The following is a 25,748-nucleotide window of genomic DNA, read 5'->3' on the forward strand; positions in this document are numbered from 1 at the left end:
AGCACCAACACAAACTAATCAGTACAGGCTGACCAGCCAGACCCAGAATAGCTGACCGGAGGCCCCGCTTGTCCTGGCCGACCTGGTCAGCCTCCAGAGTATGGTCTGGCTGGGGCCCCTTTTGCTGCTCCCCAACCTCTTTCTGGCTTCTCATGTTGGTAAGTCTCCCCCAAGCCACCCCATGCCCTCCAGCCCCCAAAGCCCTGATTTTCCCCTAGGAAACCTTATCGTCACTGTCATCACCTTCATCTGCTCCCCAATCAGCTAGAAAGTGGGATCAAGGCCTCTAAAACCCAGGCACTAGAAACCATTGTAGCCTAGAATTGGGAGTAGAGCAGCTATTGACTGAGTTAGATTTTAGGATCAGTAAAGAGCAGCAGGGCCGACGGGGGCCCTGCAGTTTTCAGTGGGTGCTCATATGTTGCTTCAGTGTGTTGGAGTCATTCAATTATTCATTTGGCAAACATTTATCTAGCACCAACAATATTCCAGGAGCTGTGCTACGGGCCATTGGTTGAAAGGCAGACAGCTTCCAGGTCTATACAACAGATTATATGATGCTGACCTCCCATGGCTGTCATGGGGTTTAAATGAGGTAATTTATGCACAGCGTCCAATGCCCAGTTGTTAGATAAGGACTCCTGAATAAGTAGTAGCTGATTCCTTCACTTATGGCCAAAGAGCATTAGAATGCAAAGACTATCTTTGAGTGGTAGTCGGGGATGTGGGACATGGGGTGAAGGATAGAGACAGACACAAGTAGCTCCACAGGAGCACTGAGAAAGAGTCAGCTACTCTGCTTGAGGGCAACAGACGACAAGGGAGTCCACAAAGCCTTCACTAAGAGCAGTGGCCTTCACTCCACGCAGCCAGAACAGTAGCTGCAAGTCTTAGAGATATGGAAGCGCATGCGAGAGAAGTTTCGTGAAGGGAACTCAGCAGGAGGGGCAGAGTGTGAGCAAAGAGGGGCTCAAGGGCATGCCCTGTATCCTGAGAGCAATCGGGAGCCGTGGGAGGGTTGCAGACCAGGCAGTCACAAGGTCTTAGACGGATCACTTTAGACGATGAGTTGGGGAAGGAGTATAGCTATTGGGATGATCCGGGTCAGTAAGGGTGAGGGCTAAACAAGGGTGGGCTGAGAGACGTGGGTGAAGTCAAGAGGCTTTAAGGAAATGGAATCTGCAGAATCTTGCGACTGATTGCGGCAGCCAGCATCCCGCTTCGAGGTGTGGAGTTTACAGTCAGGCAGCCTGGCTCTGCCAGTTATTAATTGTATGCCCTTGGGCAAGTGGCGTCTCTGAGGCTTCGTTCACTGGCTATAAAAGTGGAGTAATAACACCCATGACCCACAATAGTTGTGATAAAATGAGAGAACATGAAATGCCTGGCATATAATTGGCCTCCAGTAAGCATTATCGTGAAAGTAAGGACATGAGAGGACTCCACAAAGTTCATGTCTTAGGTGATTGGTGCCGTCTGTTGAGTCAGGGAGCACGAGGGAGAAGCAGTATTGGGGAAAGCTGACACAAACGCAGGCCCATGCGGACAGGCTGTCCCAGGGTTGTTGACTCAGAGGTGATAGTTACAGCCAGGGGAGGAGATGAGCTTGCTCCAGGAAGCCTGTAGAATAATTACTATTACCCTCATCTGTAAATGGAAAGACATCAATTTCACCGGGGGACGTGAAAATCCAATGGGAAACAGGTGCTCCGGCATATGGTGGGCGGTCAGTAAATGCTAACTCCATTTATTCGTGGTAGGCTTTGGAAGAATATTAATTGATAAGCTAAGTGGCATTTAAACTAGCTAATTACTTGGCAGTTACCAGGCAGGGGTCGAAAAGGAGGGGCTCCCTTCCTTTCTGCCCCGCAACCACCCGGCTGCAGAAGTCCACCTCTCTCTTAGACCCCACCTTAAAGCCCAGCCCCACAAGCCTGTCTAGATGTCTGCAGAGGAAGGGAGGGCTTTCTCCAAGGCGATTCTGTTCTCCATGGCTCTCCTGGCCCGCACCCTCTGGTGGGGGGCAGGGAGAGCGGCTGCCCTCCGCGGAACAGCTTGAGGCAGGTCCGGACTCAGGGGGGCTGCCAGGGAATTAAAAAGTGAGGAAACGGAGACAGCATAGATCATTCTTTCCGAAGCTGGGCCGCAAAGGGCAGCCATCTGGCAGGAGAAGGTGGGGACACGAGGAGGCCAGAGAAGAGGCTTTGTTTCGATTTTAGGACGAAGAGACCTGGGGGCGGGGGAAGGGGCCAGTGCGCCGGCGGGAAAGAGGAAGGGAGGGGAGGGAAACGCTCGGCGGAGCGCGGGGCGGGCCGGGGACCCCGTCGGACGGAGGACTTGGCGTCCCCGCCGCAGGCGCCGCGGTGGACCTGACGCTGCTGGCCGACCTGCGCCTCGTCGAGCCCCGGCGCTTCTTCCTGACCTGCGTGTCCGGGGAGGCCGGGCTGGGCCGGGGTGCCGACGCCTGGGGCCCCCCTCTGCTGCTGGAGAAGGACGACCGCATCGTGCGCACGCCGCGGCCCGCGCAGCCCCCGCACCTGGTGCGCAACGGCTCGCACCGCATCACGCTGCGCGGCTTCTCGCAGCCCTCGGACCTGGTGGGCGTCTTCTCGTGCGTGGGCGGGGCGGGGCGCACTCGCGTCCTCTACGTGCACAACAGCCCGGGAGGTGAGTCGAGCCCCGTGGGGCGGGGACAGAGACGGGATGGGGGGGGGGCGTTGACCTCTGACCTCACCCTCCACCCCGCAGCGCACCTGCTCCCGGACAAGGTCACACACACGGTGAACAAAGGCGACACGGCCCTGCTTGCCGCACTTGTGCACAAGGAGAAGCAGACAGATGTGATTTGGAAGAGCAACGGTGAGAGGGGTGTCTGAACGGGTTGGGCAGGTAAACCTACCTGCCCGAACACCTCCATGCCCTCAGCCTTCCCAGCGTTAGCCACTTACACAGCTTTCAGCATGAAACACCTGTTACCCTCTCCCCCACCAACCTCTGCCCTGGATCAGGTCCTTGATAAGCGCCTGTGCCCATCTCTTTAGCTCTGGGCTGTTCTCCTCCTCTTGCACCCAGAGGACTAGCAGCCTTGGGGTTGGCTGCCTTCTTCCCTCTTACACCCAAATCAGCATTGTGTTAAATCCTCACCTTTGACTCTCCCCCGGGAGTTAGCAGATGCTGTCACATTGCTCACCTGGCAGGGAGCAGCAATCCCCAAGGGGAAGAAGAGAACTGGTAACTCCGCCCAGGATTGCCCCCACCCAGGTCCTATCAGGCCCTCTGGCCACCCCATGGGAGGAAGCCGATATTCTGTGTGGCCCCAAAGACTTAGCCCTCAGACCCACAGCCCTTTGGCTGCCTTTTGCCTCCCTGGGCTCCTGAGGGAAGAGGACCCTTCCCTTGGGCCAAGGGGTTTGCCTCCTGAGCACCAGGCCCCCTAAACTAATGAGAGGTCTGAGAGAGTCAAGTAGACCTGGGCTCCCTACAGTCCAGTCCTGGGCAAAGAGCAAAAAGGAGGTGGGACAGGGAGAGGGATTCTAGTATTTGGGTCTGCAGGTCCTGGAGGAAGAGGCTTCTGGGAGAAGTCTCTAAGTAGATAACCTTTGACCTGTGCCTAGAAGGAGACATCAGAATTAGCCACACAAAGGAGGAGGGAAGGACATTCCAGGAGCAGGACTGGCTAAGAGCAAAGGCAGGAAGTGCCAAGATACCATAGTGTTTCTAGGAGAGAAACCAGCAGTTCCAGAACTCAGGAATGTTAGGAATCAGGCAGGGTGTGGAGAGGTATGAGGCCAAAGGGCCAAGCGGTGGCCAGACTGGTGAACACCATGTGCTAAGGAGCCAATAACCAGGGAGGAGTCTGAGCAGGGGGTGCTGCAGAGGCTTCTGTTGGGGAAAATCCCACTGGCTGCTGAGTGAAGGATGACTAGGAAAGCGGGGAGTGGGGATGGAGGCAGAGAGACTGCCTGGAAGGCCGTGGTGGTGGTGGTGGCCTTGAGTGTGGAAAGAACTGGACTGCTTTAGGAGATGAGGAGGAGCCAGACTGAGCAGGACCTGGTGACTTACTGGGGGTTGTTAGAGCATAGAGCAGAGGATGTATGCCAACTTTCTGGCTTGGGGACAGATCCTGGCTGGTGCCTCGGCCCAGTTCTGGCCACTTGTACGAGGCTCACACTGATGTGTCCTGGGCACTGGCTGTCACCGGCGCTGAGGCCCCTGACCCATTTATGCCTCCAGGATCCTACTTCTATACCCTGGACTGGCATGAGGCCCAAGATGGGCGGTTCCTGCTGCAGCTCCCAAATGTGCAGCCACTGTCGAGTGGCATCTACAGTGCCACCTACCTGGAAGCCAGCCCCCTAGGCAGCGCCTTCTTCCGGCTCATCGTGCGGGGTTAGGAGCAGAGGGCAGAGGTGGTGGGTGGCATGGGAGGCTGGGAGCCCCGTGGGCACTTCCTGTGGGCCGCCAGGGCTGCCTCAGTCCTCAGCAGCACCGGTAGGTGGGTGACAGCAACTGGCTGAGAGCACATTCCTTCAGGCTGTGGGGCAGGGCGCTGGGGACCAGACTGTACCAAGGAATGCCCAGGCTGCCTGCATGGAGGTGTCTGCCATGACCTGGATGGCGAGTGTGTGTGCCCCCCTGGATTCACGGGTACCCGCTGTGAGCAAGGTAAGGAGGATGGGGAGCTAGGACCTCGGCGGGAGAGGGTGCCTGGCCGGGGGAAGATTCTTGAACCAAGAGCATGGGTGGTGAGAATGCCCGGCAGGACCTGGACTTTGAGGCCCGACAGTGGACCCCGTGCCCACACGTCTGGTTTCTAGCCTGCAGAGAGGGCCGTTTTGGGCAGAGCTGCCAGGAGCAGTGTCCAGGCACATCGGGCTGCCGGGGTCTCACCTTCTGCCTCCCAGACCCTTATGGCTGTTCTTGTGGATCTGGCTGGAGAGGACACCAGTGCCAGGAAGGTATGGGCTGACCTGCCAGCCACAGTCCCTGACCCGGAGAGCCAGCCACATACTAGACCTGGACCCTCCGCTTTGGCTCCCGTTGACACACCCGTGCCCTCTCCACCCAGCCTGGCATCACCCAGGCCCCAGCTGTGCCCTCATTGCCCCTGGCCTATGTCCCTCTAACCACAACCCCTCTGTTCCCAGCCTGTACCCCTGGCCACTTTGGGGCAGATTGCCGCCTCCAGTGCCAGTGTCAGAATGGCGGGACCTGTGACCGCTTCAGCGGCTGCGTGTGCCCCTCCGGATGGCATGGGATGCACTGTGAGAAATCCGGTATGATCCGTCAAAACAAGTCAACCTTCACCAGACATCTCTCCCTGGCTCAAGGTCCCGCCCTCAGGAAGCTCACGGTCCAGGAAAAGTTCTCAGTGCCCAGCCCACATCACCCACACGGGGATGGGCTGCAGCCGAGACTTGGGGGGAGGGCCAAGAGGAGGCCCCTGGCCAGGCTGAGTTTCGGAGGGGGCTTCGGGGAAGAGGCGAGATCTGAGATGGGGTATAAGGATGAGAGCCACATGGCTGGGGAAGGAGCACGGGCAAAGGCCTGGGGGCTGAAGACTCAGGGTCAGGTACCAGGACGGTGGAGTACGGGGCGGGGCGGGAGGGGGGTTGGGGGAGTGGTCAGAGGAGTCAAGCCTCGGGGACTTGGAACGGCAGGCCACCATGACAGGGGCAGGAGGGAATTGCTGAAGAGACAGAAGGCAGTCAGCTTGCTGTGAGAGAGGACCCAGGCAGCTGGGTGGGGAGTGGAGGCAGGAGACCCCAGAGGGTCTGTCACAGAGCCCAGAAGCGAGTGAGGCCCGAACCGGTGTTCGGGCTGTGAGGCCGGCGAGGGGCCTGCTTTGGCTGAGAGAGGATATCAGGTCGGGGGTGCAGGAGGTAGACCCTGCGGCTGACCAGAGGTGGGGTGCCAGGGCCCTGTAGGACTCTGCTGGCAGACAGCCTTGAGCGACCGAGGCGATGGTGATGCCTCTGCCAAGATGCAGGTCACACGACTAGGGGCACCCTGGTGGTCGGCGTCTGCCTCGCGGGGGCTCCAGCATGTGTCCTTCCTCTCCCTAGACCGGATCCCCCAGATCCTGGATGTGGCCTCGGAGCTGGAGTTCAACTTGGAGACGACGCCCCGGATCAACTGTGCGGCCGCAGGGAACCCCTTCCCGGTGCGGGGCAGCATGGAGCTCCGAAAGCCGGACGGCACAGTCCTCCTGGTCAGCCCCCCGCCCTTGACCCCAGGCCCCCCATCCCGCCAGCCTCACGGTTGCTCCCTCAGACCCCTGACCCCTCAGGGCTTTCTCTAGGCGCTACCCGCTGGCCCGACCACAGGTCAGATGGGGTCAGGCTAATTGCTGAGAAACTACCACTGGTCTTCTGTCCCCTCATCCGTCCCCACATCTGTCACATGGGTGCACATTCTCTATGGTCTGCCCCCTTTCCCTGTCTCTCTCAGTCCACCAAGGCCATTGTGGAGCCAAATAGGACCACAGCTGAGTTCGAGGTGCCTCGCTTGGCCCTCGGGGACAGTGGGCTCTGGGAGTGCCGTGTGTCTACGTCTGGTGGCCAAGACAGCCGACGTTTCAGGGTTAACGTCAAAGGTCAGTGATGTCCCGGGGCCATGGAGGATGGGCAGTGGGCAGAGTGGGCACTAGGTGATGCTGCTAAGACTGGGCATTGTAGAAGAAAGGGAGAGGACATCTAAGGTCACAGCCCAGGACCAAGCAAAGAAGAGGTCTGGGCTGGGCAGTGTCAGAGCAGGAACACAGCTCAGTGCTATCTGGAAAGGACATCCCATGCCCTAGAAACGGGATACCCTCCTGCCTGGCCATGCTGGCCCTCTCCACCTCTTCACAGCCCCTGCACGCAGCATCCCTTTAGCTCTGCCTCTGGGATGCTGCTTCCTGCTCTGAGTCATACCCCAGGGCTCTCAGTGCCGGGACAGGGGAGCACATGGGACGCCTAAGCTCAGAGGGTAACCTGCTGCCTAGAGGAGCTGCATAGGGTTTCCCCAGTGAGTAGGGAGGGAGTGCCCAGGATGGCCCAGAGTGGAGCCATCCGGCCCAGCTGTCTCTTCACCTTCTCCAGCATCATAAACCCTGGCTTCTCTTTTCTTTTTTTTAATTTATTTATTTTGAGAGAGGTGGGGAGAGGCAGAGAGACAGGGAGAGAGAGAATCCCCAGTAGGCCCTGTGCTGTCAGTGCAGAGCCTGATGCGGGGCTCAAAGGGGCTCAGTCTCACGAATCGTGAGATCACGACCTGAGCCGAAATCGAGAGTCAGACAGACGCTTAACTGACTGAGCCACCCAGGTGTCCCCTGGCTCCTCTTGCCCTCTGCTCCTGACAGCCCACCCCCGTGACAGAAGCCCAGACCTCCCTCATCTTCCTCTTCCTTCCCACTGGCTCACCGCCACCCCTCCCACAACTTTGTGGCTGCCCCACCAGCAGGAAACATCAGTGTGGCCAGGCTCCACCTTCAGCCTGTGTCTTCTCCCCAGGCATCTGACCTAGGCAACACGGGTTCAAATCCTCCCCACAAATCCCTGGCTCCGTTGCCTTAAGCCAGCTGCTTAGTCCCTCACCGCTTATTTCTCTCTACAGTGAGGACATCAGCGTTACACTAGCTAGGATTGCTGTGAAGCAAGTTAGATGATACCTTTAATGCATTTAAGTTGCATTTAAGTTAGATGATGCGTTTAAGCCCTTAGCACAGTGCTTAACACAGGGCCTGTGCTGGATAAATGTTGGCATTTATTGTCATGATTCTTAAAGGGTCCTCTCCCAAGTTTCAGCTGTTCTCTGGCAATGCCCAGACTTGATCTGCAGGCTAGACCACTCTCCTGAGCTCCAGACCCATTTGGTGGGACCTCCAGAAGTGGGGTTCTGGCTCTGAAGTCAGCGTGGAAGTTCCCTGGTGTATGATTCAAGGGCCCACTTCATCTCCATCCACCTCCTGGACAGCCCTAGGCACAGGGGGCTCCACAGATCCAAACCCGACCTTCATCTCACCTCCTCATGATGTGCTCATTTCTGTCAGACACCACCGTTCCTCCCCGCCCACTGAGCTCTCAACCCCGCATCCTCTGCCCTGCCTCCTGCCCCCCCCCCCCCCCCCCCGTCGCTTCCATCTACCCATTCCCCCATCCTTCCATCCTGCTTAGAAAAATCAGTCTGGAAAATGTTAGAAAGTGGCGAGGGAATCAGTCACGGCATTGATCTACTGATCTGGTAAGAAAAGCTAAGGCCAGGACAAGGGTGTCATGGCCATGGAATGAGGAAGCCAGGCAGGAACACAAAAGCTATTTGCAGTAGAATTGGCTGAATCTAGGTGGCCTGACCGACAGACCAAGTTCAAACACTGGTTGTACTTCCTGCTGGCTGCATGTCCTTAGGCAAGGTAGATGTCTCCGAACTTCAGTTTCTTCGCTCATAACCCAGGATGAGAGCTCCATCTGAAAAGTAGCTGTGAGAAGTAGAGATTGTACCTAGGAAGCAGCTGGGATAGAGCAGGTGCTTCATCACTGGCTACCTTTTTTTTCCCCCCAATTAAGAGAGTGACAAACGATAGGGGGAGGGGCAGAGGGTAGGCTGATCCCATGTTATCTCCCTGCCTTGGGTTTCAGCCCCCTCTGTCTCCCCTACACTGCGTGGACAGCATACCCTCCCCCAAACCCATCTAGCCATATCAGACCTCTTTTAATGTCTTTGGGGATACTCTCACATCCTCATTGCCAGATCTGTGTGCCCCGAGCTGCTTAGGGGGCAGAATGCTATCCTGCTTGAATGCTGGCCATTCCGGTCATCTGTTGAACTTGGTCTCTCCCCAGCCTAGAGGGGGCCCTGATCCAAACCAAGACCCAGAGATCTCTTTGGCCAGAGTAGAGTTCTCTTATTTTTCTGAGGACTGGGCAGGCTGTCTGGGCCCTGCCTTACCTTGGGTCTCCTGGCAGTGCCCCCAGTGCCCCTGACTGCTCCGCGGCTCCTGGCCAAGCAGAGCCGCCAGCTCGTGGTCTCCCCACTGGTCTCCTTCTCCGGGGACGGACCCATCGCCTCCGTCCGCCTGCACTACCGGCCCCAGGACAGCACCATGGCCTGGTCCGCCATTGTGGGTGAGCAGGGAGACAGCTGGGGGCGGGAGGGGGGCTGGGGCAGGACAGGGGTGTTGGGTAACAATGAGAAAGGACAGAACGAAAAGGGGGGAAGACGGCAGCTTCTGGAAAAGGTAGGGGGCTGAATGATGTGTCCTGTCCCCAGTGGACCCCAGTGAGAATGTGACTTTAATGAACCTGAGGCCGAAGACAGGATACAGTGTCCGTGTACAGCTGAGCCGGCCAGGGGAAGGCGGGGAGGGGGCCTGGGGGCCTCCCACCCTCATGACCACAGACTGTCCTGGTGAGAGGCCAAGAGTCATCCCTTCCTGTCCCCCCAGGAGTTACTGTTCCTATGCACTCAGCAGTTGTCATGTCTTGTCCACCCCCAGGGGCCCCTGCCTTTCCCACTGGAGTTTGTCCCACCCTGTCCCCTGGGGAGCACTATCCTGTCCAGCCCCAAGGACCCGCTGGACGGTTCTGACCCCTGACCTCCGGTCCCAGAGCCCTTGCTGCAGCCATGGCTGGAGGGCTGGCACGTGGAGGGCCCTGACCGGTTGCGAGTGAGCTGGTCCTTACCCTCGGTGCCTGGGCCACTGGTGGGCGATGGTTTCCTGCTGCGCCTGTGGGATGGGGCACGGGGACAGGAGCGGCGGGAGAACGTCTCGTCCCCCCAGGCCCGCACCGCCCTCCTGACTGGACTCACGCCTGGCACCCACTACCAGCTGGATGTGCGGCTCTACCACTGCACCCTCCTGGGCCCTGCCTCGCCCCCTGCACGCGTGCTTCTGCCCCCCACTGGTATGCTCAGGAAGGGGGTTATGGGCTCGGGATGAGGGGAGGACATGGGACACAGGAAACGCCAGACCCGTAAGGACACGGGAGGTTACAGGAGAGCGGATAGACCTAGAACACAAGACGTGTGGAAAACGTGGGCATAAGGGAGAAGCAGGATATCAGACAGACGTGAACACAGGGAGGACGTGGGGTGGGCAGATATCGGAGGCTGGTGGGGACGTAGGTCAGCAGGAGCATATGGGATGGGGAAGGATGGGGAGGCCACGGTTTACGGGGAGAACAAGGTCATGGGGAGGATATGGTGTACCAGGAGGACATGGGGATCGGGGGAGCACAAGGCACATGGGGAAGGCCCAGCACCCTGGGAGGATCCAGGGCACCAGGAGGGCCTGGCACAGAAGGAGAATGAGGGGAAGCAGAAGCTTGGGGATGAAGGGAGGGAGCCATAGGGAGAGGATGGCAGGGTGGCTCCCATTCTGGGGTCCACCGAGCAGGGGACACAGCTAGAATGGATCTGACCCCAGAACTACATACCCTGCTCCTGCCTGAGCCCCGCCTTCCCCGCCCCCGCCTCCCCAGGGCCCCCAGCCCCCCGACACCTCCATGCCCAGGCCCTCTCAGACTCTGAGATCCAGCTGACATGGCAGCGGCCAGAGGCTTCGGCTGGGCCTATATCCAAGTACATCGTGGAGGTGCAGGTGGCTGGGGGCTCAGGCGACCCCCTGTGGATGGACGTGGACAGGCCCGAGGAGACAAGCACCGTCGTCCGTGGCCTCAACGCCAGCACACGCTACCTCTTCCGTGTGCGGGCCAGTATTCAGGGTCCCGGCGACTGGAGCAGCGTCGTGGAGGAGTCTACCCTGGGTAACGGTAGGAGCTCGTGGCTTGGGAGCTAGGACACCCAAGGCCCTTCCCGACAAGTGACGGGAGTCCTAGTACTGGGGACCCTGACCCTTCCCTTCTTAGGACCCATTGTCCTAGCGCTAGGAAAATCCTGTCACTCCAGTGGACCGTTGGCCCTCGGCCTGACACCCCTCGTCCCTCCTGGTACTGGGATCTCTGACCTCTCCCTCCCTGACCCAGGCTTCCCACGATCTGCCCCTCTTATTGTGTCCAGGGCTGCAGAGTGAGGGCCCGGTCCAAGAGGTCCAAGCGGCTGCAGAGGGCCTAGATCAGCAGCTGGTACTGGCCGTAATGGGTTCTGTGTCTGCCACCTGCCTTACCATCCTGGCTGCCCTCCTGACCCTGGTGTGCATCCGCAAAAGCTGCCCGCACCGCAGACGCACCTTCACCTACCAGTCAGGATCGGTCAGTCCCCTGTACCCACCCACGTGCGCACACCCCCATCTACGTTTGCGCACACACAGTACCCGTACACCCGAGTGTGTGTGTGTATGCACGCGTGTGTGTGTTTGTGTTGCAGCCATGGGACTGCACTCAGCAGTGCTCTAGGGCACCAAACATAATTGTCTTTATTTTTCTAGAACTGAACTGCGTTCATAAGTCAATTTATGTTACTGGTGAATATCGCCGGTTCAAAATAACTCTGTTCTGTCCATGTTTCACCACGGTTAATTCAGGGTCCTCCCGCTTCTCACTGGAGGTGCCGTAAGCCTGGGTGGTGTGGTGCTGACACGGGGTGGGACGGGGGGCAGGGGCACACCTGGGCCTCATGCTGGCATCCATCCTATCAGACCCTCCTGGACATGGGAGCCAGCCTCCATCTGCACACATTTGTGGCTGATGCCCTTAGCCCTTCTGGGGCCTCCTGCCAACAGGCCGCTCGTACTGTGAGTTCCTGGTCCCAGCCTCCATGTCTGCAAGTGTCAGGGCCAGCTCCAGGAGACTTCAGAGCCCTGAGGTGCTCCCTGTGCCCTGCGAGCATGTTCTGTGGCCCTCATACCCTTTGTCACGACCCCTGTCACAGTCGTTCCTACTGCTCCAGAGTTGTGCCAGCTCAAGGCTCACCTGTTGCTGCCGGGGAAAGGCAGTGATGCCTCCTCTCTTCCTGGCCTCACCATAAACCTGTCTGTTCTCGGTCTGTGCCCCTCCAGCCTGCGGACCCATACTTGGGGTGGGGGTGCGGGGCAGTGCTGGCTTCTCTTTAGGGACCCAGCATCACCCCCTCTTGTCACCACCTCCCATCCCTCTCTCCCACCTGCCCGTCCCCCACTGCTGTCCCTGATGATCCAAACTCTGCCCTTCGTCCTCCGTGCCTGGGCTCTTGATAGTTACAGCCAAGCCCTGGCATTTCAAAAAAAACAAAACAAAAACAAAAACCACCACCAACAAAAAAAACCCTCTTCTGTCTCAAGGGCTGATCCTTGTGATAGAAAGTCTAGTGTCCAAGGCTATTGTCGCTGCCATGCCTTTAAAAACTCCCTTCAGAGATTCAATTGGCTTCTTTGTTCCAGGCTGCTCCCTCTGAGGTCAGTGCACACAGAAAGCCAGCCGCTGCTAAGGTGGGGGAAGGGTAACGAATACAGATGTGGAGGGAAGGAGGTGGGAAAGCAGAGTTTTAACATACATATATATATAATCCTAGTTTCGAGATCTGCCCTGCCACATGTGCCTGCATGAAGGTGTGTGTGAGCGCCACGCAGGAGTACCTGTGTGCATCCACTTGTGGGCACCCCCACCTGTGTATGCGTGTGTCCCCGTGCTTGTGCTCCTCCATGGGATGGGTACGTGTGCGTGCACATGCCTACATATGGTGCCGCTGCTGGGCCACATGTGCGCCCTCAGCGGTTGATGGCTTCAGGTGAATCCACATGCCCCGTGTCCTTTGCCCTCGCCCATGGATCCGAGCTTCAGCTCACTTAGGGAGCCCCGCCACCAGGTCTGTGTTAACCCCCTTCCAGTCCTCATAGCGGCAGTGCCCTTGGTCCAGTTCAGCTGTTTCGTTTTCCTGCCATCCGCCCTGCCCAGGTGGCCCAGCTCCTACACAGTTGGGGGAAGTGGATGTTCCTCTTTGTGACAGTCTTTCTATCTTCAGCTCCTGGGTGGTTTTAGAGCTATAAACGGATGCCAAGTGGGTCTGCTTCTGCCACTGTGGAGAAAACCCCTCCACTGACTGCCAGCAGCTTGGGGCTTAGCCTGTAGTAGGTGCTCAATAAATGTATCCTAGCCCACTGCCCAAGGCTAGAATCCTCTCCAGGGTATCCTTGATGGCAGAAAAGCCTGGCTGTGACATCAGCACAATGGGAAGCTCACCACGTCCCATCACAGCTCACTCCAATTCTTTCCTGTTCTAAATGTTAGAGATGTAGGGGCACCTGGGTGGCTCAGTCAGTTAAGCACCCGACTCTGGATTTCAGCTCAGGAGTTTGAGCCCCGCATCAGGCCTGGCGTCGGGCTCCACACTCTCAGTGTGGAGCCTGCTTGGGATTCTCTCTCTCCATCTCTTTCTGCCCCTCCCCAGTTCTCTCTCTCAAAGTAAATAAATAAACTTAAAAACTTTTTAGAAATATCCTCTTTCCATTGACTCATGGCTTCATGGCTTCTAGCAACCCTAAGCCCCCCACACCTGTTTTTCCAGAGCCCCACATACCTACCTGCTCCCCAGGCTGTGGCCTCTCCATCTCTCTTCTTGGACATTTGTCCACCCAGCAGCCCCACTGATGGCTTCGTCTTCTATGATACTCAGTATGTGTCTTCTGAATGTCTGTTCCTGGCTGACCACCAGAGTGCCCTCTGCGTGGGTCTCTTTCCATTTGTCTAGCTATTCTTTGATGCCTGTCTGTGCCTTTTGCTGGCCCCGTGTCTGCTGCATGGACTGTCTGCCCATTTGTCCCATCCTATGAAGGGTGAAGAAACCATCCTCCAGTTCAGCTCAGGCACCCTGACGCTAACCCGGCGGCCAAAACCACAGCCCGAGCCCCTGAGTTATCCAGTGCTGGAGTGGGAAGACATCACCTTTGAGGACCTCATTGGGGAGGGGAACTTTGGTCAGGTCATCCGGGCCATGATCAAGAAGGATGGGCTCAAGATGAACGCGGCCATCAAGATGCTGAAAGGTTCCCTGGGAGTGACCCCTGACCCCAGGCCTGCCCCCCTCCTTTGTCCCACAGATCCCAGGCCCTACCTGGCCCCCTCCCGCAACTGGCCCCAGCCCTCTCTAGCCATGCCTCTTCTCCAGAATTATTTCTGGCAAAAGTGATGTTGGCTTCTTTCCACAGAGTATGCCTCTGAAAATGACCATCGTGACTTTGCGGGAGAATTGGAAGTTCTGTGCAAACTGGGACATCACCCCAATATCATCAACCTCTTGGGGGCTTGTGAAAACCGAGGTGAGCCCCCAGCTCATCACCTGCCCCTTCTTCCAAAGCCCCGTCGACAGCCATCACCTCTGTCCACGTCACTAGCTTGCCGGAGCTTCAGGCTCCCTGTCTGCCACCGTTGGGTGCCTGCTGTCCACAGGCTGCCTGCATAGAAACCTTCACCCTGTACCTGTCTCCTTCCCTCTCAGGTTACTTGTACATCGCTATTGAATACGCCCCCTACGGGAACCTGCTAGACTTTTTGCGGAAGAGCCGGGTCCTGGAGACGGACCCAGCCTTTGCCCGGGAACACGGAACTGCCTCCACTCTCAGCTCCCGGCAGCTGCTGCGCTTTGCCAGTGATGCTGCCAACGGCATGCAGTACCTGAGCGAGAAGCAGGTGAGTGTGGGGAGGGAAGGCGTGCCAGAGGGGGCACTGGGTCAACTGCAGGAGGTAGAGTCAGCAGGCTGTCATTGGATGTGGGGTCGAGGAGCACAGAGAAGGATGTGACCCTGAGCTGCTGGCCTGGCTAAGTACACGAGAGCACAAGGCGAGAAGCAGGCCTGGAGGAGGTGTTGCGTTTGAAGCATCGGAGGAACATCTTGGTGGAGATGTTGAGTTGGAGGTTACAGATGCCGGCCTAGAACTCGGGAGAAAGAGCTAGGCCAGAAACAACAATCTGGAAGCTGTCATCCCACAGATGGTGGATGAATCTCATGGTGAGGGAGTGGGTGAGACCCACCAGGACAGGGTAGAGGTGGAGCAGGGAGTGGAGGCCCGAGCCCCAGGGTGAGGACATCCCGCTTGAATGGAAGGAAGGAGGGGACAGTAGCAGGAGGCGAGCATGATGCTGAGGAAGGACATTTTAAAGTTAGTGGAGTTTTGAGGGTCTTTGAAGCAGAGGAATAGGGGCCAGTGAGAGGGAGGGTTTGATGGAGAGAAGTCTCTGAGGAGGTTGGAGGACCTTGTGGGGAAGACTTGGGACTCAAGGGAAAGGTCACTCTGGGCAAGAGGAGGGCCTTCCCCACTTTCCTCAATGAGGGGAGAGGAAAACGGGGCGGGGCGGGAAGGGAGCAAGTGAAGAGAAGGAGATGCGGTGTGGTCACCAAGGACAAGCCCGCCCTTGTCCCAGGAAGAGGGATGCAGCCTGAGCTTGGCCATGGGCAGCTCATAGGGAGGAAGGGACAACCAGCAGTGTGACTTTTCTAAGGCAGGAGTCACTGGTCCAGGATAAGGCCTGGTTGACTGGGAAGAAGGGTGAGGGGCTCTTACAGGGATGGAGGGCCAGCTGTGGGGCCAGACTCCTCACTGGTCGAGGAGTCCTGGCCTTTCTCATCCCCAGTCTTCCCTGACTTCTGACCGTGCCTGCAGTTCATCCACAGGGACCTGGCTGCCCGAAATGTGCTGGTTGGGGAGAACCTGGCCTCCAAGATTGCCGACTTTGGCCTTTCTCGGGGGGAGGAAGTTTATGTGAAGAAGACGATGGTAAGTCTTAGTCCCCCCGCCTCAGGTTCCATGCCTGCCCCCCAGAGCCCCACACACCGGTCCCTCCTCCTCGCCGAACCCCTCAAACCCACTCTCTCCCAGGGGCGTCTCCCCGTGCGCTGGATGGCCATTGAGTCTCTGAACTATAGCGTCTACACCACCAAGAGTGATGTGTGAGTATGGGGCTCAGAAGGAGCAGGGCTTATGGTCCCGCAGGGATGCACACAGACATAACGTAGACACGCCTCAGACACGTCTCAGATAGTGCAAGGCACGATTGGGACATTCCCAATGTATATTCCACGCGTGACACAGGTGTGACACAAGTGTGCCTTGGATATACCTTGGCGATGCTCAGCATCTTAGTGGGAAGGCAGAGGGGGGTGGGGGGCGGTGCTAGTTAGAAGGAGGTGTGGTCTTGGAAGGTGTTTCAGTGGTAGGATTGGGGTAGGGAAGTTTAGGGCTGTGCTCATCTAAGAGACTGGGAGATACCTTGGAGAGGTTTGGGAATGTGGGTGGATAATGCCTAGGTGGATGGAAAGACCACCCCAGGAATGTTCTCACCTTTGTCTCTGAAGGGTGGTATCATCCCCACCTGAGGACCTAACCAGACCATAACCCCCAAGACCCCCTCTTTGTGCTCCTCACCCCCATATGACCATCGTGGCCCACTTCTGCTCCTCTTTCCAGGGAACCTGGCCTGCCCATCCCTCCAGCTCTGGCTCTGCCCATTTGCCACAGCCCTTTGGCCTGGCCTGCCTTGCTCACTGTCCATCACACCAACCGCCCCTCTGACCACCACTCAGCTGCTTCCTGCTTCTGCCCCCAAACCCCCTAGGTCCCCTCCCCCTGACTAGAACTCCCACCCTGGTCTCACCTGCATGGAGGTTGCAACAGCATAAGAGGCAGTTAAAAGCAAGGGCTTTGGAATCAAGTTGTCAGGGTTTGATTCCAGTTCTACCATTTACTAGCTGTGTGACCTTGGGAAAGCTAGCTAATCTCTCAGTACCTCAGTGTCTCCATCTATAGAATGGGGAGAATGATAGTACCTATATCATAAGGTTGGTGTGAGGGTTAAATGAATTAACATATATGTTAAATGATGAGTGCCTGGCCCATAGTAAGTGTGTGATACAAATGTTAGCTATGATGATGTTGAGCCTGGGAGTGGCTATGAAGGACTTTGAGTGGACAGAGATGGCAGCTGGCCAAGGCAGACACTTGCAGAGTAGACACACGCAGGGGGCGGGAGGGGCGGCACCCTTGGGGTAGGTGGACGCTGAACTGCTGGGCCCCGGGGTCTAGAAGATCACTAAGTACATCCTTCTCATTTCAGTTGGTCCTTTGGGGTCCTCCTCTGGGAGATCGTGAGCCTTGGTGAGTCCCTGACCCCCACCCCCCAGAGTGCCCTCTCCTTACCCCCACCTCGGTCCCTGGGCTGAGAGAGTTTTGTCCTCTCCTGCAGGGGGCACGCCATACTGTGGCATGACCTGTGCTGAGCTGTATGAGAAGCTGCCTCAGGGCTACCGCATGGAGCAGCCTCGTAACTGTGACGATGAAGTGTGAGTCTCCTCAGCCTGGAGCCCCATGACCCCATCACCCCAGCTAGCCCTGACCCCTCATCTCAGCAATGCCCCCATCTGCAGGTACGAGCTGATGCGTCAGTGCTGGCGGGACCGTCCATACGAGCGACCCCCCTTTGCCCAGATTGCACTGCAGCTGGGTCGGATGCTGGAAGCCAGGAAGGTGAGGAGGCTGGGGTGACGGGGACTAGGGCTCATCAGCCTCCAGGGGTGCCCTCTCATACGAGCCAGAGAGCAGCAGCCTCTATGTCCGTGTCCCCACCACTTGCTGCAGGACAGCTAGGCGGGACCTCTGGATGCCACCCCCCCTTTCCAGTGCCCCATGGGTTGGACACGAGGCTCTCCTAACTCTTCTGAGGCCCCAGCAGCAAATCCCTCCCCTAGCTCCCAACTGTTTACCCATCTTCCTCTGCTGGGCCTATCAGCCCATTCTCCTCTGGGCCACCTCTCCTCACCTGGCACAGAGCCAGAGTGACAACGCATGAATGGCCAACCAACCAAATGGGCGGATGGAGGAATGAATGATACAGTAAGTGAATGAATGGAAAGAATTAGTGGATGGATGATGTAATAAACATGTGAATAAATACATAAATAACTGACTCTAGTAACCATGTGGATAAATAAATTATCAGATAAATGAAGAAACCTATCAGAGTAAATGCAAAAAGAGTTCTTCGTTTAAACTAATGACTAAATAGCTATAGGAATTCACAAACTGTCTCAAGAATAAAGGAATGATCAGGAGCACCTGGCTGGCTCAGTTGGTGGAGCATTCTTGATCTCAAAATTGTGAGTTCGAGCCCCATGTTGGGTATACAGATTACTCAAAAATAAAATATTTTTAAAAAGCAAGCAGAAAGTAAGGAATGACCAAATAACCATATAAATGGCTAAATCACCAAAAATACCCTGATGAATAAATAAATGAATGAACAAAAAATTCACTTGTTGAGTGCATTAAAAAAAAACTAAGATGTAGGATACGAAAGATGAGATATATGCAGTGGACCCTTGAACAATGTATGACTAAGGGGTACCGATCCCATATGTAGTCAAAAATCTGCATATAACTTTTGCCTTTCCCAAAACTTAATTACTAATAGCTGAACTTTTGACTGGAAGCCTTACTGATGACATAAACAGTCAACTAACATGTATTTTGTATATGTATTATACATTGTATTCTTATACTAAAGTAAGCTAGAGAAAAGAAAAAGATCATGAAGAAGAGAAAATACACTGACAGTCCTGTACCACATTTATTGAAAAAAATCTGGTGTAAGTGGACCCATACAGTTAAAATCCATGTTGGTCAAGAGTCGATTATGTATACAATGGACTATTACCCAGCTATAAAGAGAATGAAATCAAGGGGTGCCTGAGTAGCTCAGTCGGTTAAGCATCTGACTCTCGATTTCAGAGTCTCATGGTTCATGAGCTCAAGCCCCGCATCAGGCTCTGCAATGACAGCATGGATTCTCTGTGATGGGAATTCTCTGTCTCCCTCTTTCTCTCTGCCCCTCCCCAACTCACACTTTCCAATAGATTTTTTTTTTTAATATTTGTTTGTTTTTGAGAGAGCACGAGCAGGGGAGGGGCAGAGAAAGAGGGAGACAGAATCCAAATCAGGCTCTGAGGTTGTCTGTGCTGTCAGCACAGAGCCGGGCATGGGGCTCAAACTCACAGACCACAAGGTCATGACCTGAGCTGAAGTCAGACACTTAACCAACTGAGCCACCCCGGTGCCCCTACAACTCTGTCTCCCCCCCCCCCTCAAAAATAAATAAAAAAATAATAGAATGAAATCTTGCCATTCACAACAATGTGGATGCATCTAGAGAGTACTATGCTAAGTAAAATAAGAGAGAGACAAATACCATAGGACTTTACTTATGTGTGGAATCTAAAAAATAAATAAAACAGAAATTCATAAATACAGAGAACAAACTAGTGATTGCTCGAAGGGGGAAGGGGGGCAAAATCGGTGAAGATTAAGAGGTACAAACTTCCACTTATACGATAAATGAGTCACAGGGCTGAAAGTACAGCATAGGGAACAGAGCCAATAATACTGTAATAACTTTGTGCGATGACAGATGGTAACTGTCAAATCACTATGTTGTACACCTGAAACTAATACAATATCGTACGCCCACTACACTTCAGCGAAAAAGTTTTTTAAAAGAAGAAAAAAGAAAAAAAATTCCTGTGGAACAATTGTGTCAAGGGCCTCTCACCTGGATGCCGAGCTGTGGTCTATCCCGGCTGGTGAGGGCTGCCCTCAGCCATAGGGCCATCTTGAATCTAGTTCAGTGTCTCTTCAAGTACCCCCAGCACCTGGAAGTCAGGGAGCTCCAGGCCAGAGTCACCCGCATCCCTGGCCCCCACTAAAGCTTGCTCTGCCCCCCCAGGCCTATGTGAACATGTCGCTGTTTGAGAACTTCACTTATGCGGGCATCGATGCCACAGCTGAGGAGGCCTGAGCTGCTGTCGAGCCAGAACCAGGCTCTGCTGGCCAGAGCAAGCTCCGCTGTCCACCCGGTGACTTCGGATCCTCGCAGCCTCTGACCTGAACTCCGTCAAGCAATTTTTTTTTTAACTTAAGAAAAGAAGGGACCCTGGGGTGGGGTGGGCGTAGGGGCCTTGGGTCCTCATCCCTCGCAGCTGCTCCCAGGCCACGTGCAGCTACTCTTACAGCGACCCTTCACACCCTTCCTTCTAGTTGAGCTGCTCCACAAGTGTACCCCTCTTCTGCCACTCCCCACGCTCAACCACCCCCCCCCCGCAGCTCCTCCACCCAAGCCGGCACCCACACCACTAACATTCCCCTTTAGGCTATGTCCCTGCCTCCCACCCCCAGCCCCCAGCTTTGTAATCCCAAAACAAATAAATGCTCTGAGAAACTCCAGCCCACGTCTTCGACTGCTGGCCAATCCCAAGGAAAAGTCGAACCAGAGGGCAACTGGACTAAGAAAAGAAACGCTGTCCCGAGTTGCACAGTCGCAGGCCCAAACCCTCTGTTGGGGTCACCTCTCCATGATGGGGGTGCTGTGGAAGACCCATTTTACGCAGACCCCACCACCCACGTGTCTGTGCTATGAGAAGCTGTTTCCCCATCACCAGCAGGGCTCCCTACATCTCGCCGTAGCTGCCAGTCTAGGAGTCTATGCTGGGTCCAAACTGCACGCCAGGGGTGACTCAGACTGACGCCTCGGCGCCACACAGGTTCCGACTTCTCCTTACGTCTCCAGGTGGCCTACCCTGGTAGGAAGGCTTGGTAGCCACCTTACTGGCCGGCCTGTGGGCCTCAAAGGAGGAAGGCAGAGGTCACTTCGAACTTCAGCCAGCCACAGTAGGATTCCTTTGCCTTCCTCAGGGTCTCATAGTGTGTCGGGAGGCGCCCTTGTCCTCCGAGCTAGGCGCGCATCGCTCCCTCAGGCTGGGTGGCCCTCAGGTTTGCTTCTCCTTTGGATTTGCCACTGCTCTCCTCAGATTTCTCTCCCACTGGTCCTTAAGAAACAAGACTTGTCTTGGGGGCACCTGGATGGCTCGGTCGGTTAAGCGTCCAACTTCAGTTCAGGTCATGATCTCACAGTTTGTGAGTTCAAGCCCTGTGTCGGGCTCTTTGCTGACAGAGCCTGGAGCCTGCTTTGGAGTCTGTGTCTCCCTCTCTCTGCCCACCCCTATTCGCTCTCTCTCTCTCCTTCTCTCTCAAAAACAAAAAAGAAACAAGACTTGTCCTGCTGCACACTTTTTTTTTTTCCAGTGAATCAGATGAAATCAAAGAAGGCATAGCACAGTGTGGCATTGCTTAAGAGCACGATTCTGGAATCCCACAGACCCATGTCCACCTTCCTGCTATATCACCTACTGTCTGTGTGACCTTGGTGGAGTAAACCTCTCTGAGCTTCATTTTTCTTCTCTGAAAAATGGGGTTAGTAATAGCTGCCTTACTGTTGTTAGCACTGAGATCACACGGGCACGGGCTGCATTGAGGCTGGTACATAGTAAGTACTCAGTAAGTGTCAGCCGATGTTATGTACAAATGCAGGGAGTTTGGAAGGGGTGGTTGTGATGATCAGAATCTGTATTCCAAGAAGACCTGAATGGTTGGAGCTTAGGGCTGAAGTTAAGAAGAAATGAACTGGAGTAATTGGGAGGCTATGCAGGACAGGGGAGGTAGAATTTGCTACAATGAAATTCAGATCTACTTCAGGGATATCTTGAGGTCCAGGATGTAGGGATTCAAAAGCTGTCCTTGAAGGTGCCTGGCTGGCTCAGTCAGTAGAACACGCAACTCTTGATCTTGGGGTCATGAGTTCAAACCTCATGCTGGGCATGGAGCCTACTTAAAAAAAAAAGTCCTTGATGGAGACCAATATATAAACAAAGGTGACCCTGTGGGGTGACAGGTATATAAACAATGAAATAGAGCAGTGTAAATAGAGCAGTTGTCAGAGAGGGAGGGGGCCTGGGAAACACATAGAAGGGAGGTAGAGTCAGAAAACTTTTCCAGAGAAAGTGACTTCTTAATTTAGGCCACGAAGAAAAAGGAGTTTGCCAGGCGGTAAGATCCTGGCGGAGGAAACAGCACCTGTGACGTGATATGTTCAAGAGCTGCAAAGAGTTCTGTGTCACTGGAGCAAAGGGAGAACATAGCTCTGTGAAGGGACCCATGCTGGGCCTTCCAGGCAGCGTCAAGGAGGGGGGTCTTTATCCTCAGGGCAGAGAGCAGCCACAGAAGAGCTGAATAGCCTGGTGTGCCCTGATCAGATCTGCATCTTTTAAAAGACCACCCAGGCCACTGTGTGGAGAATGGATTACAGAGGAGCAAAGAGTGAAGGTGAAGGTATGCCCATAAAGGTAAATACCTCAGATGAAACGGACAAATTCCTAGAAAGAAAAGAACTACCAAAATTGACCCAAGAAAAAATAAGGCAATCTGAATAGGCTTATAACAAGTGAGGAGATTAAATTGCTAATTTTAAAACTACCATCAAAGAAAAACTCACACTCAGGTGGCTTCACTGGGGAATTCTACCAAACATTTAAAGAAGAATAAATACTGGGCCGCCTGGGTGGCTCAGTCGCTTAAGCGCCAGACTTCGGCTCAGGTCATGACCTCACAGTTCATGGGTTCAAGCCCCGCGTTGGGCTCTGTGCTGACAGCTCACAGCCTGGAGCCTGCTTCGGATTCTGTGTCTCCCTCTCTCTCTGCCCCTTCTTGGCTCACACTCTGTCTCTCTCTCTCTCTGAAAAATAAATAGACATTTAAAAAAAATAAAGAAGAGTAAATATTAATTCTTCACAAACTTGTCCAAAAACTAGGAAAGAATAGTTTTCAATTCATTCTGTGAAGCCGGTATCATTACCCTGATAGTTAGAGCATAGACATCACAAGAAAACATCAGATTGGTATAGCTTATGAATGTGGATATGAAGAATATTTCTTATTTCTCAAGAAAATACAGTTAACTCTTGAACAACATGGGTTTGAACTGCATGGGGTCCACCTATATGCAGACTTTTTTCAATAATTTATAGTACTAGAAATGTATTTTATTTTCCTTATGGTTTTCTTAACCTTTTTTTTCTCTAGCTTACTTTAGTGTAAAAATACTGTATATGATACATATAACCTACAAAATATGTGTTGATCAACTGTTATCAGTAAAACTTCTGGTCAACAATAGGCTATCAGTAGTTAAAGTGGAAGGTTATATGCAGATTTTTGACTGTGTGGGAGGCTGGTGCCCCCTAATCCCCACATTGTTCAAGGGCCATCTGTATTAACAAACAGAATCCAGAAACATATAAAAAGGATTATATACCAAATGGGATCTATCTCAGGAATGCAAGGTTGGTTTAACATTCAAAAACCAATTAATGTGGGGCGCCTGGGTGGCTCAGTCAGGCGTCCAACTCTTGACTTCAGCTCAGGTCATGATCTTACAGTTCACGGGTTTGAGCCCTACATTGGGCTCTGTGCTGACAGAGCAGAGCCTTCTTGGGATTTTCTGCCTCTGTCTCTCTCTGCCTCCCTTAAGCTCTCTGCCCCTCTCCCACTCTCTCTCTCTCTCAAAATAAATAAACTTAAAAACATTTAATGTAATATATCATATCAATAGAATAAAAAATTTCAAGCTACATAGATCATCTCAAAACAGAAAAACCATTTGACAAAACCCAGTACCCTTTCATGATTAAAACACAAGCTAGGAATCAAAGGAAACTTCGCCAACCTGACATAGAGCATTTCAAAAACCCACAGCTAACATCATATCTAGTAGTGGAAGCCTGAACGCTTTCCCCCTAAGATCAGCAACATGACAAGGATATCTTTTCTCCCGACTTCTATTCAATGTTGTACTGGAGATTCAAGCCAAAGCACCTAGGCAAGAAAAAGAAATAAACAGCACCCAGACTGGAAAGGAAGAAGTAAAACTATCTCTATTTGCAGATGACATGATTGTGTATATCAGAAATCTAAGGGATCCACTAAAAACTATGGGAACTAATAAGTGAGTTCAGCAAGCTTGCAGTGCATAAGATCAACACACAAAACAGTTTTCTTCTACACATTTGCAATGGAAAATCCAAAAATGAAGAAAACAACTCCATTTATAATAGCATTTAAAAAGGTAAAATACTTATGAGGACTTTAAGAGACAAAACAGATGAACATAAGGGAAGGGAAACAAAAATAAAAACAGGGAGGGGGACAAAACAGAAGAGACTCATAAATATGGAGAACAAACTGAGGGTTAGGGGAGGGGTTGTGGGAGGGGGGATGGGCTAAATGGGGAAGGGGCACTAAGGAATCTACTCCTGAAATCATTGTTGCACTATATGCTAACTAATTTGGATGTAAATTTAAAAAAAAGAAAAAAGAAAATTTTTTTAAAAAGGTAAATACTTAGGAATGTATATAACAAAGAGTGCAAAACTCATACTCTGAAAACTACAAAACATCACTGAAAGAAATTAAAAGAAGTTTAAATAAATGGAGAAGCAACTCATGTTCATGATTTGGAAAACTTAATATTATTAAGGTGATCATACTTCCCAAATTGATGTACAGACTCAATGAAATCCTCATCGGAATCTCGGCTAGCTTCTTAGTAGAAATTGACAAAGCCGATTCTAACACCCATATGGAATTGCAGGGGATCCAGAAAACCCAAAATAATCTGGAAAAAGAATAACAAAGTTGCAGGACTCACACTTCCCAATTTCAAAACTAACTACAAAGCAGCAAATATCAGATAAATGAATAGAATAGAATAGAATAGACAGTCCAGAAATAAACCCATGTGTCTAAGGTCAACTGATTTTTAACAAAGGCACCAAAGACCATTCAATGGGGAAAGAATAGTCTTCAACAATGTTGCTGAAACAAATGAATAGCCACATGCAAAAGAATGAAGTTGGACCTCTACCCAAACACTATATACAGAATTAACTCAAAACGGATCAAAGACCTAAATGCAAAAGCTAAACTATAAAACCCTTAAAAGAAAACATAGGAGTAAATCTTCATGACCTCAGATTTGGTAATGGACTCTTAGGTCAACAAAAGTACAAGTAACAAAATAAAAAGTAGATAAATTAGATTTCATCAGAATAGAAAACTTGTGCATCCAAGGTCACCATCAAGAAGGTGAAAAGACAACCTAAAGAATGGGGAAAATGTTTGCAAATCATGTATCTGATAAGGGACTTGTATCTAGAATATATGAAGAAGACTTACAACTCAATAATAAAGAGACAACCCAATTTTTAAACAAGCAAAGGATTTAGAAAAAAATTTTTTTAACATTTATTCATCTTTGAGAGACAGAGCGTGAGTTGGGGAGGAGCAGAGAGACAGGGAGACACAGAATCTGAAGCAGGCTCCAGGCTCTGAGCTGTCAGCACAGAGCCCGATGCAGGACTCAAACTCACTGACCGCAAGATCATGACCTGAGCCAAAGTCGGATGCTTACTGACTGAGCCACCTAGGCGCCCCTAATTTTTTTCTTTCTTTATTTTTTGGAGAGAGAGAGAGAGAGAGTGTGTGGTTGCACACACGCACGTGCACATGGATGTTGGGGAGGGGCAAAGGGAGAGAGAATCCTAAGCAGGCTCCACATGGAGCTCAACGCGGGGCTCAACATGAGGTTTGATCCCACCACCCTGGAATTGCAACCAGAGCCAAAATCAAGAGTCGGTCACTCAACTAACTAAGCCAGGCACCCCAGATGAGCAAAGAATTTGAATAGATCTTTCTCCAAACAAGATCTACAGATAGCCAATAAGCACATGAAAAGATGTTTGACATGATCAATCATCAGGGAAATGAAAATCAAAACCATAAGGAAATACAAATTCACACCCACCAGGATGGCTACAATCAAAAAGATAACAAGTGTTGGCAAGGAGAAATCAGAGCCCTTATACACCACTGGCGGGAATGTAAAATTGTGTATCCTGTTTGGAAAACAGTCTGGCAGTTCCTCAATTAAACATAAGTTTCCAGGGGTGCTTGGGTGGCTCA

The 25,748-nt window shown here is 53.1% G+C and overlaps 1 protein-coding gene and 1 long non-coding RNA gene across 2 annotated transcripts; one reads left to right on the forward strand and one right to left on the reverse strand.

Moving 5' to 3' along the window:
- On the forward strand, window positions 1–20,120 carry TIE1 (tyrosine kinase with immunoglobulin like and EGF like domains 1). The gene is made up of 23 exons (XM_025932323.2): window positions 1–158; window positions 2,356–2,667; window positions 2,749–2,859; window positions 4,234–4,389; window positions 4,534–4,665; window positions 4,818–4,958; window positions 5,148–5,276; window positions 6,066–6,211; window positions 6,451–6,595; window positions 8,946–9,104; window positions 9,250–9,387; window positions 9,588–9,884; window positions 10,461–10,751; window positions 10,999–11,189; window positions 13,687–13,897; window positions 14,060–14,170; window positions 14,350–14,540; window positions 15,513–15,626; window positions 15,729–15,799; window positions 16,963–17,003; window positions 17,092–17,188; window positions 17,273–17,372; window positions 19,624–20,120. The coding sequence occupies exons 1-23, from the start codon at window positions 101–103 to the stop codon at window positions 19,693–19,695; spliced, it is 3,414 nt and encodes a 1,137-aa protein (XP_025788108.1). The 5' UTR covers window positions 1–100; the 3' UTR covers window positions 19,696–20,120.
- On the reverse strand, window positions 18,450–24,399 carry LOC147577968 (uncharacterized). The gene is made up of 3 exons (XR_015254649.1): window positions 24,275–24,399; window positions 22,225–22,464; window positions 18,450–21,557 (listed from the first exon to the last, which is right to left on the reverse strand). It is a non-coding gene; the product is annotated as an uncharacterized LOC147577968 (long non-coding RNA).
- Window positions 24,400–25,748: the final 1,349 nt, after the last annotated feature.

This window comes from Puma concolor, chromosome C1 (assembly GCF_028749965.1).
Source record: "Puma concolor isolate L17-30 chromosome C1, mPumCon1.1.hap2, whole genome shotgun sequence".
NCBI classification, from domain to species: domain Eukaryota; kingdom Metazoa; phylum Chordata; class Mammalia; order Carnivora; family Felidae; genus Puma; species Puma concolor.